General features: G+C 41.9%; 1 protein-coding gene across 1 annotated transcript in view; it reads right to left on the reverse strand.

The window, feature by feature from the left end:
* TFIP11 (tuftelin interacting protein 11) overlaps positions 1 to 14,948 on the reverse strand; it is a 725,612-nt gene that overhangs the window by 417,020 nt on the left and 293,644 nt on the right. Inside the window, exons 7-8 of the mRNA XM_044068282.1 lie at positions 4,110 to 4,613; positions 1,624 to 1,730 (exon numbers count right to left, since the gene is read on the reverse strand). Coding sequence (XP_043924217.1) covers positions 1,624 to 1,730; positions 4,110 to 4,613 — 611 coding nt within the window. The remainder of the gene's footprint in view (positions 1 to 1,623; positions 1,731 to 4,109; positions 4,614 to 14,948) is intronic.

The following is a 14,948-nucleotide window of genomic DNA, read 5'->3' on the forward strand; positions in this document are numbered from 1 at the left end:
GCAAGATAAAATAAATATCATGATTTCAGGTAAAGTGACTTAACAAATGGCCTAGCTACTAAATGTCAATGACATAAAAACAAACACAGCGCCACCAGGTTGTAGTCAGGGCTGCTGCATTTCTACACAATAACCACTATGGCCTAAGGGCTGGTCCTCTGGACATCTGGAAATCTCTACAGATGTCAGGCACTACAGAATTATGGCAGAATTCAGAATATCTGTTTGCTCAAGTAGTTCATCCCAGTACAACTGTATTAGCAGAGACAGATGGAAGTGACATTACTGCTAACATAATAATAATAATAATAATAATAATAATAATAATAATTAATACCTGCTTCTTTAGATCAAAATCTCAAGAGAAACCACTGAATAAACAATTACTAAGCTACTAATCATATCAGGCTCACAAAAGCGACCCTGCACGTCACCCTCTTTACCTCTCATGAACTTTAGTCATCTCTTGCGGACATTATCCCCTTGAATTTAATGCAAGAAGAACTGGCTGGTAAACAGGGGACTTCAACATCAATTAGTCTGAAGAACAAGAACTATTTTTGTGCATCATTCCTGATGCCACACAGCTAACCAAAACAAACTTTAATTTGGGGAATAATCCCTAAGGGACCTAGTCTTCAGCAACAGGACTGTGCCATTCAACTAATAAATGTCCACATACCCTGTTTCAGCAATCACTTCTCAATTATATTCATCTGGTCTTGCAGGAGATCTAAGATGCTAGCATGTGACAGAGTAGAGATTTATTGAGGGAACTGCTTCCAACCTATTGCTGATCTCAAAGCAATTAACTGAACTATCACTTTTGATAACAAGGATACTGAAGGTGCCTTAAGCACCCTTACCACTTTGTAATCCTACACTCAGGACAAACATTTCCTGATGGTCAACAGAAAGTTCAGAGGCAGCAAGTGAAAGCAACTTACATGCACAAATAAGAAACTATGGTCTCACTTTAAAAATAAGCGATTTTAAATACTCATTCTACAACACAGGAAGATAGCAACACTTGTACTACATTTACAGCTATTTTTTTCAAATGTCATATCTGCAAGCTTGTTATGAACAAGTCTGCAGTCAGGTAATTAACAGAAATACATTTTGTTAATGAGTATGGGAAGCTGCAGCCATTGCTATAACTGTTGCTAATATACGGCTTTCCATGTCAAATATAACTATTACTTATTGTGACAATGTACTGCCTCTTTAATGGTTCAAATACTACTGCTCTTCTTGTCGGATAGGTGCCATTCCAATCTACGGCTTTACACTCTCAGCCACTTTACTTTAAATTACTTATTTAACATCTGTTAACCACATTGGTACGCTGGTCTGAAGATACTTTTCAAGTATGGCCTGGACCAATAACAAAACAATTACAACACATGCTAAAACAGAAAATTGTCACACAGTGAATTTTATGTACACTACCTTTAACAGAATGTGAAACAAATACATTGAGCCCACCTTCCTTTCAGTAATCAGAAGTTTATAAATTACAATTTTGTTTGAAGTCATTTAACAATACAACAACAGATTCAGAACTATCATTTTAATGTTCCAAGGTTCTATCATTAAAATATAACAAAATACTGCTTTTACCTGTGGTAAGGATCCATAGAGGACATATCTTCTCCAGCATTGGGCAGCATGTCATTGTCCAAAATATTCTTCCACTTGACGAAAACATCAATGGCATACACTGGTTCCTATAGAGCAAATTTAAAATTATTTTATCCCCCCAAAAAAAATCTTTCCAAAACTGTTGTAGCCAGAATTAAAATTGATCTGACACTGCAGGTAGATACTTGTAATCACAGAGGAGGAATAACTTTAAGATTTAGTTCCTAACATGACACTTGAAAGGCAACTCACAATGTACTGTCAAATCCTGAGCAGATCTGACAGGTTAAGAAAGTGTGCATTAGAGTGTATTAGTCAGTACATCTACCTTAGAGGAGACATTTATAACTAGAATACCTATGCCATACTTTTCATTTCTATAAGCCTTAGCACAGTGAAATGTGACATCTAAAGTAAACTGTATCTTCTGCCTATTGCTATTATTATTAGCACACAGGTTAAGACTGAATGCCTTTATAATGTACAGCAAAATGCTCCTCATACAAACTGGGAAATAACTAGCAGGACTGCTGCAATTAACTTTCATTAAAGGGAAGCATTGGGCCAAACATGCGAATAATGACAGACTACTTCAGAAATGTCATCTCATACCAGTTTTTTTGTTTAGTGTTTCAAAGAAATCTACATTTCTAGCTTCATGCTCTTCTAGTCAAGAAACAATGTGAAAAAAATAATCTTAAGTGCTACTCTTAGTGAAAATAAAAAGTGAAAAAAACTGAAATTGCAATGCTTATGTGCAGCAGGAAAACATTAATGACAATAAAACTGCTCCACTCTGTGCCTGTTGACCCACCAACTCACTTCTGATTGGTCTTGAGCTCACTCATTCTTCATACATTGTGAGTCCCTGCACAAGGGTGAGATGACTGGAGGAACCATCATCCCAGGCAGCCACATACAGTTTTTGCTCTCATCTGCATCATATGATGTAAGCTACACGGGTGTTTCTATTTAAGCCCTAAACCCACCATGGTAGGTAATGTGGACATTTGTGAGTCTGCAGGGCCCTGCAATGTCATTCCTCTGAATGTGCAAGCTTCCATCTACCATGTTCAATAAAGACATTTGTGTGTCTGCAGGGCCCTGCAATGTCATTTCTCTGAATGTGCAAGCTTCCATCTACCATGTTCAATAAGTGCTATCCATTACTGGTTTGGTAGTCTGAAACCCACATCATTGAACTATACACTACAGTTTTGGTGTCAAGTTTCCACTTGCTGGCGGCAAACAGAAAATGTGGCCAACACCATTTCCCAAAGATGGGCAACAGCCAGCATTAACACCTCACTCCCACCCTTCCTCACCAAACTCTTAAGCACCTGAGCAACAACTCTCACTCAGGTCATCTGGGTCAAAGCCAGGGCTTTTATCCCTTTACTCCACAGAACCATGTGATACTCTGAATATGTCACTAACAGTCACAATACAAAATGGCTCTTTCATCAGGTCTCAAATGCAAAAATCACAATCTCAAATGATAACTCATTTTAAGTCCTTAACCACAGGTTCTTTAATGAAGCCGCGGTGGTGCAGGGGTAGCATTGTCTCCTCACAGCAAGAGGTTCTCCCGTTCGATTCTCGGCTGGAATGCCTTCTGTGTAGAGTCTGCATGTTCTCTCCACGGTCGAGTGGCATTCGAAAGACATGCGTGAATGGGTGTGCCTTCGTTGAAGGTTGGGCATCGAGCTGGCACCTCGACACCGTAAAAATCTACTGCCAATCATTAGCAGACCAGAGTTCTGCTGTGGCGACCCCTAACTGGGAAAAGCCGAAAGAAGAACAAACCACAGGTTCTTTAATGTCATTGTACAAAATATACTAGGCTATATCATCAACATTTCCACACCAAAGCATGGTTATAGGTCACATTAAAGATGGGAAATGTTTTGAAATGTGAAACCTGGCATTTTAACAGGGGTGTGTACACTTTTTTTTATCCACTGTACATGTATACATGTATACACACACACACATATATATATATATATATATATATAGATATATATATATATAGATATATATAGATATATATAGACACACACATATATATATATATATATATATATATATATATGCATATATATGTATATATATATATATATATATATATATATATATGGATTCGTACCACTTCACTGAAAGACCATTTCACTGACACCAAATCGCCTAAAGTTCATTTCACTGAAAATTAATTTCACCTAAAACTCATTTCACTGACAATAAGGCAAGTCAAATGTATTTGTCCTTTTCCCCACTGCAGTGCGATCCTGGTCTTAGTATATATAGTTACACACCCACAAAACCATCCAATAGTCTGAATCTAGTACAAAAATTAAGCATATGATTTTAAATACTTATCTTTCTTATCCCATCATTATAGATTATAGAAAGCAACATGATTAACATAAACCAAACTAACAAAACTTATACATTCTGTGTTGTACCTTAAGGGGTTGCCAGTTTTTTAAATGCTCTCTCAGAAGTGGGTACACAACAGCAACAGCAAGCTCAGGAAGGTCGAAGGTTTTGTATTCCTCATAATATTTCTCTTGTAAGGTCTCAAAAATCTCAACACAATCATCCAGAGTCAGAGGATTCTCACTTTCAGGCTGCAGACGCTTCTCACACTCCTCAATAATCTCCAGGACTTGACCCAGCTTATCAATGGTCTGTTCTTCCTGATCAAGCACCTGAGACAGCTTCTCACATTCATGGGTGAGGTTAATAACCATGTCCTTCTCATACTGCAGCTGTCTGTCATTCTGGATAATTTCCTGCTCTGTCATGTCAACCAGAAGCTTCAGGTTATGTTCTAGTTCTGGCAAACTAAAGGTTGGAGCCTTGTCCTTCTCGCTCTGCACAGCGTTATCATCTGGTATGTCATGTTTGTTGGTCATCTGGCTGTAACTGTAGTACACTCTCTGTTCTCGACCAGTCATATCTATAACCTTATGCAAAGAAAACAAATGTGACACCTGTTACCTGAATTTTGATTTTTTTTTTTTTCAGAAATATTGACTAATGATAATTTTTTTTGAAACAAAAAGCAATATTTGTTCACTTGTCCTTGTTTTGCTTAAAAGTAATCAAGGATCTATTACAAAGGTAGCAATTTTTAAGAAAAATTAAAGTAACCAAAATGCAAGCGGAGACCAAAGAAATACATGGACCACATAACCAGGTTTTAGCAAATTCCCGGAAAGTATCCTCAACTTTTTCCATTACATCATCAGAGTAATGCAGGACACAATGATACCAACCTACTCACAGAAACAGAGGAGCTGCAATGATAAGCAGCCAAGATAATTATTTCTGCCACACCACTAAAACTCATGCAGTTGATTCTAAGCAATGTGTTGCATCTTATGACTATAACAATACATACTACTACACAGATTTATTTGGGCCATCATTCTGGGGAGATGATTCTAATTTACAATGACTTAAAACTGCATCATAGGTGCTTAAAGGTTAGATTAATATTCCAAACTCTATTATCCCTGCAGAGTAAAGTCTAGCTATAAAAGTCCAATGTGTTTAAAAGATGGGGAGCAGTTTGCAACACTTAATGACCACAAACAGTAATAAGAAGTTATGTACCTACCATAACGTTCCATGTTAGTTGTCTTCTCTCGCCTTCTTTCTTGTTTGTGGGTTGGAGCTTCATCCCGGCTCTGGCTCGCACTTGCTAAGCTCGAGAGTCACTTTTACCAGCTCGAAGCAGCCCCATATCCCAAGGCCCAGATCTCGTTTGTTAACAAAGGGCAATAGCACCAAGCATAAAACACTTCCAAAAGGAAGAAGAAACTTACAGGATGGAAGAAGGACCAGGTCTGAATGGTCTTCAGTATAATAATTTCTTATAACAAGGTCTGTCCAGGCCTGGGGAAGGAGGAGGGTCGCAGAGAAAGAAGAGAGAAGACAACTAACATGGAACGTTATGGTAGGTACATAACTTCTTAATGTTAAGTTGTCAATCTTCATTCTTGCTTGATGGGACCCCTAGCACCTCTATCCTGGGTGGCTCAATGGAACAGACTCTTGAGGACTGTAGAGCCAAAACTGGCTCTGTCCCTGGAGGCCAAGTCCAATTTGTAATGGGAAACAAAAGTGTGAGGAGTGGCCCAAGTGGCGCTGCACAAATAGTGTCTAAAGGAAGTCTAGCTTGAAAGGCTGTAGAAGTAGCTAAGCTCCTAGTTGAATGTGCCTTAGGTTTTGAGCACAGCTGTTTTCCCTGAGCAGATAAATTTCAGAGATGACAAGAAAGCCATCTGGACAAGGTCACTTTAGAAACAGGAAGGCCTTTTTATTATCCGCATAGGAAACAAAAAGTTGATCAGATTTTCTAAATTTTTGTTCTGTCCAAATAATATCTAAGTTGACGGTGGACATCAAGATAATGTAGTTTTGTTCGGCTCTGTCTGAATAGTTTGGGAAAAATACAGGAGATCAATGGATTGATTCAAATTGTCTTTAAAAGGTCGGATTAGTTCTCAAAGATACTCTGTCTTTGTGAAAAACCAAATAGGGGGTCGAACCGATAGAGCATGAAGTTCAGACACCCTCCTGGAATAGCCACTAGGAATAAAGTTTTCCAAGAAAGAAATTTCAGGAACAAGAAACAGCTGGCTCGGGAAGAATCAAGGATGTCAGCACTAAATTTAGATCCCACTGAGGAGGAGGATTCCTGATTGGAGGCTTTAGTAGGAAAATTCCTTTCAAGAAGGCCCTGCAGAGCCTATGGGACATAATATTATGATCTCGACCCGACATGAAAGTTGGAGATAGCAGCCAATTGAACTGTGACAGAGGAAGAAGATGAGCCTGCATGAAAAATCTCTGCTAAGAAATCCAGGACTGCCTGAACAGGGGCAGTGAAAGGATCAATATTCTTGGCCTTAGCCCAATAAGAGTCCATTTGCTTGCGTAAATCCTCCTAGTAGAGGATTTTAAAGCTACTATGATGTCTCTAACTGGGTTAGAGATCAAAGGAAGCCTGGCTAAGGAAGGAAGTGGAGCAACCATGCAGTGAGGTTGAGAGGGATAGACCGCAGCTGACCGGATTGGTGAGTCAGAAGATCTGGCACTGGGTCCAGATGGCTGCACCAAAAGGTGACGATGGAGGAATGGGAACCAAACTTGTCGAGGCCAGTAAGGGGCAATGAGAATCAATTTGGCTCTCAAAGCGGTAGCTTTCTGGATAACTTGAGGGATCAGAGGAAAAGGAGGAAAGCATAAAGAAGTCCCTGGGGCCAATCCTGGGTCAGAGCGTCTCTGGGGGGATGGCCTGGAAGAGGGAAGAGAGAAGAAGTCTGGGCATTTGCTGTTTTGGGGAGTAGAAAAAGATCGCAACATGGACGACCCCATTCCAGAAAAATCTCTTCCGCTATAGATTGCTTGAGAGACCACTCGTGAGGCATGAGAATAGCTCTGCTCAATCTGTCCGCTACAATGTTGGTTTTCCCAGGGATATGCGTTGCTACCAGAAACCGATGAGAGGAGATCGCCCATTGCCATAGTCTGAGCGCTTCTTGACACAAGGGGTAGGACTTGGTTCCGCCCTGTTTGTTGATATACCAAACTACAGACATGTTGTCTGTGTGGACTGCAATTGTCCCTACGGGAAGAAAGTCGTTGAGGGCTTGCAGCGTTAAAAGCACCGCCTCATCTCCAGGACATTTATGTGCAGGTGGTAGTAGAATGGCTTCTCCGTCCCATGAACCACCCTGCCCTGATAATGACGATCAGGGAGGCATCCGTGGTGACAGTGGCTATCGGGGATGGGGGTACAAAGTGCCTGCCTTGGTGAATCTGAGGAGATGTGATCCACCAAGCAAGGTGATCTTTAGTCTGTGTCACCAGAATCTGCATGATTGAAGTTGTTGGTAAGACCACTGTGTGAACAGCATCCACTGAAGAAGGCGGGAAGAAGAGTAATGGCCGCAGCCATGAGGCCTAATACCTTTAAAACCATTCTGGCCTGTACTTTCTTGTTGGCTAGAATGATCCAGGGTTGGGAGGGTGGCCTAATGGTTAAGGTGTTTGCCTTGCAAACACAAGGTGCAGGGTTTGAGTCTCACAAGGGATAATTGGCTTAAAATGGCTCGCAAGGGCAGTTAGCTTAGTACTAATCTATGAATCTATGAATCTATGACATGACTTTGAATGTCTGAAACTCTTTGATCTGTAAGGGTAGCTGACATCCGAACAGTGTTTAAGTTTAAAGTAATAGACTGGCAGGGCGATAAGGATGATTTTTCGAAGTTTATCGAGATGCCCAAAAGAGTACAAAGCTTTATTGTGTAATCCCTGGCTTGAATAAGCTGATGCCTGGTGGTGGCTGAAAGGAGCCAGTCATCAACACCTGGAATCCTTGGCGTCTCAGGTGAGCCGTGACCACTGCCATACATTTGGTGAACACTCTGGGGGCTGTAGTGAGACCAAAAGGCAGGGCCCTGAACTGGAAATGACTGGACCCCAGCCGGAGAAATCTCCTGGACTGTGAATTTTGATGTGATAGTATCCTGAAGATCTATTGAGCACATCCAGTTGTCCTTCTGTAAGAAGGGCAGAATTGACTGAAGCGTGACCATTCGGAATCTTGTCTTCCTCACAGACTTGTTGAGTCTGCTGAGATCCAATATTGGTCTCCAGTCTCCCGTCTTTTGGGGACCAAAAGAAGGGCTCTGAATGGTCTGTTGTAACTGGCTGAATGGCTCTTTTGCAGTAGTTTTGAGACTTCTAACTCTGCAATTTTAGACCGGGTGGTACATCTGGGAAGGGAATTTGAAGGGAAAGGACTTTAGGAATTATGTAACCCTTGGATATGATCGACTGTACCCATCTGTCTTGAGTGAGGGAATGCCAGGCTTCTGGGTACAGTGATAATCTTCCCGACTGCCTCCAAGGAGGGACAGTCGGGCAACATCTCAGGGATGCTGAAAGGGTTTGTCAGAGAGAGGCTCTCTGTTTCCCTGGTTTTGGACCCCTCTGCCTCTAGAGCGTCTGTTGTTGTTACCCCTCTGCCTCTAGGGGTAAATTTACCACGTGAATCCGCGTGACTCCTTGGGATTTATGGAACCACATTTTGCCACCTTTCTGTCCTTTGGGGTAAGGTCTAGAAGGGGTGAAAACGGACTCCTGGCAGAAAGAGTCTTGCCGTCCTGCTCACACCTGGTCAAAGTTTCCTTCACTTGAGGGCCAAACAAAGCTGACCCATCAAAGGGAGAATTTGTGAAGGGCTTGAAGGATCTGCAAAGTCACATAGCCGCATCCAGGCTTGGCGTCTAAGAGCCACACCTGTACCTGCGGCCCTACTGCACCATCAGCAGCATATGATATTAGCCGCATGGAGGAGTTTGCAATGGAATTAAGGGTTCCTAGCTGCGAAGCAATTTTTCCTGAGCTCCTGCAGCTGTAGGATCCTGAACAACATCACCTAGCTCCTTGAGGATATCCCTTTGGAGTCTGGTGAAGTGACATAGGTAATTCAGCTAGCAAAGGTCGCTGAGGAAAACATCCGCTTACGTATCTATCCATGGTCCTAGAGTCCTTATTAGGAGGATGGGAAGGATCTGCAAGTTCCTTTTGGTGGCAGCAGCCACCACCATGGCATCAGCGGGACACCCTTAGTGAGGAATTGCTTATCACAAGGGCAGTGATAAATTTTGAAGGCCTCCTAGGGACTGGCTCTACAGAGTCAGGAGCTGCCCATGCCTTCGGGCAATAACCTGCATAAGGGGGTCGAAAGGCGGAGACACCCAGGAGGTGGAGGGCCGAGATCCAAACGCCTCTAGATATACTGACTCATCCTCAGAGGGATTGTTGGTGGGCCAGTTTCCCCTCTGTTTAAGAAGTTCTAGGATGTCTGAGAAGGAGACATCCTCAGAGGGGGATCTTGGGGATCCCTCTGACTCATCAAAGTCAGTATCCGAAGTGATAGACTCGGGGGAGTCTACATGTTTCCTCTTACAAGTCCTCTTCCTAGGAGGATCTCCCGAAACATCAGGAGAATCCTCGGAAGAGGGGGAAATTCCCAATGGGGAAACCCGAGGCGGAGGATCTCTGGGTCCTGTAGCAAGAGAAGTGGCAGAGATGTCAACAGGCACTATAGAGGGAGGAGCTAAGGGAACAGACTGCTGACTGATACCAGTGGCCAGCACACACTTCATCACCTCGAATGCTCCCCTCCCAGGCAGGTCCGAGAGAACCCGCTCCGAAGAACTAGGAACCCAGGGACCACCGAAGGGAAGTCTCCGAGGCAGATGTCGGAGCCGAGCTCACCAAGGCCGAGGCTCCAAGGGGAAGAGCGGGTTCGGACAAGGGTCCGATGCCACTCACCCCCTCGGAGGAGACCATGGAAGCCCGGCCACCGAATCCCTCTAAGGAAGGTCTGGAAGAGGAGATAAGAGTAGAGGGTGAAGGAACAGAAGGGGTATCTGTCCTCCAGCCGTAGCAGTAACCATTCCCGAAGACTCCAACTCCAAGCTCTGGGGTAGAGTTGAAGGAGGAACTGTAACGGGGTGTGGACCAATAGTCGTCTGTTGAGACGGACTATGTAACATTTGGGCCAGTGCCTGTGACTTAAGTAATCTACTGACCACTCTCTAAGTCATGGTCAGAAAGCCTGGATGACCTTGAAGATCGGCTCCGATGGCTCCGTTCCGAGAGGAGAGGTGAAGCCGGAGCCGAAAGTATCGGCTCCAAGGAAGGAGACCTCGACCTCTTCCTCGAAGGAGCCATCGGAACCGATGAAACTATTGAACCTGTCGGAGCCGACAACTTATCGGAGCAGACAGGTAGCTCGATGCATCGGCTCCAGCACATCCAAAGTAACGGTGTCGGAGCCGATCGGAGCCGATCGGAGCCGACACTGAAGTGGTCGATGCAGAATCGGCACCGATAGCCATCGGTGCCGAAGGCTTGGTTAAGCCAGGATCGGCTCCAGCCGGCGATCTCGACTCAGAACGAGTCGGAGCCGAGGCCGCAGGCTTTGACACAGAAGCCTGGGCCTTGGAAGACTTGGTAGTCTTAGGTGGAGCCGACTTAGCCGGAGAGCCCTCCGGCTTAAGAAGGCCCCTGAGTATCAATTTGTTTCTTCTTTCCTGCAGGACTCTCTGGCTGAAAGAATGACATATAGCACAGGAGTCCTGCAGGTGAAGAGGCCCCAGGCAATAGGCAAGAAGTGTGACCGTCTGTCAGAGACATCTTCTGACAGCACGAGTCACACTTCTTAAAGCCTGAGACCCTATCTTTTGACATGGTGTACACAAGCACACACACACACCAGTCAAAGAATTTTAAAAATTAAATATACCAAAAAGGTATAACTACAAACACACACACACACCCTAACAGGGGGGGGGGATGGGATGGGTAAAGTCTGACTAAAAAAATAATAAGAGACAGATAAATTTCTGTCAGAAAGGGTTTAAAACTAAATAAAAACTAACAATAAAGGGTTTTAAGTTAAAAGGGGCTAAATTAGCGAATTAGTAAATCACTTACCAGGAGCTGGCAAAAGGAGGACCTCATAGATCTGGGTACTTACCGCCTTGCATCATGGGATATGGGGCTGCCTCGAGCTGGTAAAAGTGACTCTCGAGCTTAGCAAGTGCGGATCGGCTCCGAACCCATCAAGCAAGAATGAAGGCGAGATTGACAACTTAACATTTTGCCATTATGTTTTGACAGGAAATAAAAAAAAAAAACTTATGTTTTAGGACATACTACTCTTTGATTTTTGGTTTTGTAGGAATTACTTTGTAACCCCCTTTCCTCAGGGGGTTATCTAACTTTAAGTCCATATTTCCTGTTACATGAGCTCTACATTCTACAATTACCCCACCATTACTTACATTTACTTCTATGATAACAAATATTTGTGGCCCTAACTGGGATGGACAGGAACAAAAAGGAAAATGGTACGACCATTTGTAGGTGCCAAAACAGAATAATTCTTTAAATAACCTGAGAAGGGTGCTGTGTGCCTTGGTAATGACACCACAGGACTGTGACCTGTGAGACTGCAGGGTTAAATGAGTGGATTATGGTACTGCTACAATTTGATTCTATAAAGCATTCTAGGGTCAAATTACAGGTTACTGAAGAGCAGAGTAAAAAAATGTAGAATTAGTAATTGTAACAAAAAAAATTAAACTGGGTATTAAGGGATCAGAGTGATTATGAGGATGATAAACTTTTTTCAGGCATTTTTTCAGGCAGACACATAAAACCAAGCAATCTAGTGTCAGTTTGGATAAAGCTAGCATTCCTTATATGTCTCCTTTTACATCTCCTCACAGTTCCATTGCTCTGTCAGGAGAGGAAGCAAGTCAGTGTACAGGGACTTAAGTGGGAAGATCATAAGATCTCTCAGCTTTAAATAAATAGTTAACACAAGAGAGTGCACTGTCATTGAGAGAACAGTATCCCAGGAAAAGATAGAGATATGTTGTTTCAACATAACTTACTGGTATTAATTTATCAAATTGGTTACGGATAATGCTTCCCTCAGTTTAATGGCTAGAGGACTAGATTATGTGCCCATCACCTTTTCTATTTCAATATGAACTTTTCTTGCTCTGTTAGAAATTAAGATTAAAGTACAAGTTAAAAGAATCACAAACAGTCGAGGGAAGTACACTTTTAACAGTTTTGTGAGCTCTAAAGAGCACTCTTCACAGTGAGACATAAATGGTGGTTCCTTATACATTTTTTGAAGAAGTGGAAATGTTTAATGATCAATACAGTAACAAAGTTATGGGGGGGGTAGCAGTTACAGCTACCACCTTTTACAAAGGTAAGCAAGTTTATTACATCTGTGTTACATCATTCTATTGATATTTCTGAAGCTCTATGTAAATGTGAGTTGTTTGTAGAGTTTAAAAAGTGCATGAAAAGCAATGACTTTTAATTTTGATAAAAATGAATGGTTTACTTTAACATTTTTCAGAGAATATGGGAGAAGATCAATTGTAAATCAGACAGATATGCAAATGTAACAGTGATTCATTTTTCCAATTATGACATGCAAAACATTACTGAACACTGAAAGAAATTATGTTAAAATGACTAAAAATCTCATTAGTTTTTTTTAGCAAGAATAACTGAATTTATTGAACAAGGCTATGAAATTGGGTTTTCTGTCCCAGGAAGATGTTTCTGCACTTCATGTAAAGCATCCTTTGGATCGTATGTTTTACTCTACTCCCAAGGTACATAAAGATAAATGACATCCCCCAGTAAACCTATTATTTCAGGTGTAAAGGATTATTTGGAAAAAGGTGCATTCTTGCTGGATTTTATTCTTAAAGAAGGTTTCTTTAGCTAGTTCTTCTGTTAAAAAAATATATATCACTGATACAGAGGAAAAGGTCCGTGGTAATGTTTGGTTTAAGGATTACTACGGGCTAAGCATTTATGTAATTGATTTGTATACTTATACTCCTCACAGGTATGGTTTAAAGTCAGTTTTACATTTTCTACGTGAGGGCTTCTATTCGTCTTTTGTTATGTCACTGTTACACTTCTGTTTGACATCTGCAGCAATGTGGAACAGCTATGGAAGCTTCCTATGCTCCCACATATGCAAATATTTTTCATGTCTGTTTGATGGAGAATTTATACATGTATATCTTTTTCTTAACAATGTGGTACTGTTTGTGCATTACACTAATGATTTACTTTTTTATAGAAAGTCAATAGTGTACTGGCAGTTGATTTTGTTAACAGATAAATGTAAGGCCCCATTCCTTATAACTTAATGTATAAGCTTTACAAATATAAAGTTGATTTTCAGATGTAATAATTGCAAGAAAAGGATGGCAAACCTAGTTTTACTAAACTGCTGTGAAAAACTACTGCAGCCAATAATATGCTGAATGCACACCCCAGACAGTATAGTTGTGTAAAACATTACCATAACAGTAGATGCCTTCCCTTTCACTGCAGCAGTATTCATAACTGAAGGGATCTCCTGCCAAGGATAGCCCAACATCTGGCCACTATAGCCTTTAGTACTTACCCATGCCGCACATCACATGTACACTCCCAATGCAAGGTGTACGGAATAAAGGTGACATACAGAAGCACACGCTCAGAACTAAAAAAGACCTTGGATGAACAGAATGTCCCAAGGGAACAGGAAGAAAATGTGCATCTAAAAGGAGAAAAGGGATAAGAGCCCCTTGGACAGGAGGGAAAGAAAGAACAGGCTAGCACAGAAGGGGCAGAAGTGAATACTGCAACAGTGAAGAGAAGGTCATCTACTGTCACAGAAAGATTTTACACAGCTGTACTATGTCCTTCCATATCACTGTTGCAGTATTGATAACTGAAGGGAGAGAACAAAAGACAACACTGAACAGCCCTCCAAAAACCCATGCAGGATGGCCCTGGCAAAGCTGGTCTAACCCTGGAAAAACCATACAACTTATAATGTATAGTGAAGGTATGAACACAAGACCAAGTAGCAGCCTCAAGGATGGAACTGGTATCCAGCCTCTTGAAGAAAGCACCAAAGGAGGCAACAGCCCTGGTAGATTGAGCCTTTACTGATGAAGAAAGACATTTAACATGAAAAAAATTATAAAATGAAGCAGCCTTAAAAATCCAGGAAGAGATGCTTTGCTTAGAAACAGCCAAACCCAAAGACGTAGGATGAAAGGAAACAAAAAGCTGCTGAAATTTGCAAATAAAAAGCTATGTACTTACCATAACATTCCATCTGTGTTATCCATTTTCATTCTTCCTCAACTTATGGGGCTTGGATCCAATACTTGGATCTGATTTGACAGTTACACTAGCTCATGGAATCCGACAAACTCTCAAGCTCCTTTCCTACCCATACTGCACTATGCCTAATGACCCTCAGATCCTATTTACAGCTTGAGGGAAAGAAACTATAAAAGAATTGCCATAACTGGAGTTCAGCGAAAGAGATATACGATATCCTTAAGAGTCTCATTCCTCCAAAAGTCAGTTATGGGAAATGGAGGGGGATGGGGAGTTGAGGAAGAATGAAAATGGACAACACAGATGGAGCGCTATGGTAAGTACATAACTCTTTTATCCGACGTTGTCAATTTTCATTCATTCCTCAACTTATGGGACAGAGTCCCCAGCTACCTAAATCCCTGGGTGGACTCTAAGGAAGGATATTCCCGAGTACAGTTCAGCTAAACGCTGCCCTTCCCTCGAGACCAGAGCTAGCTTGTAATGAGTGATAAATCTATGAGGATCTGACCAAGTTGCAATTGCACATATATTATCCACAGAGGCTC

This window comes from Protopterus annectens, chromosome 4.part0 (assembly GCF_019279795.1).
Source record: "Protopterus annectens isolate FY-2018-M chromosome 4.part0, PAN1.0, whole genome shotgun sequence".
NCBI classification, from domain to species: domain Eukaryota; kingdom Metazoa; phylum Chordata; order Ceratodontiformes; family Protopteridae; genus Protopterus; species Protopterus annectens.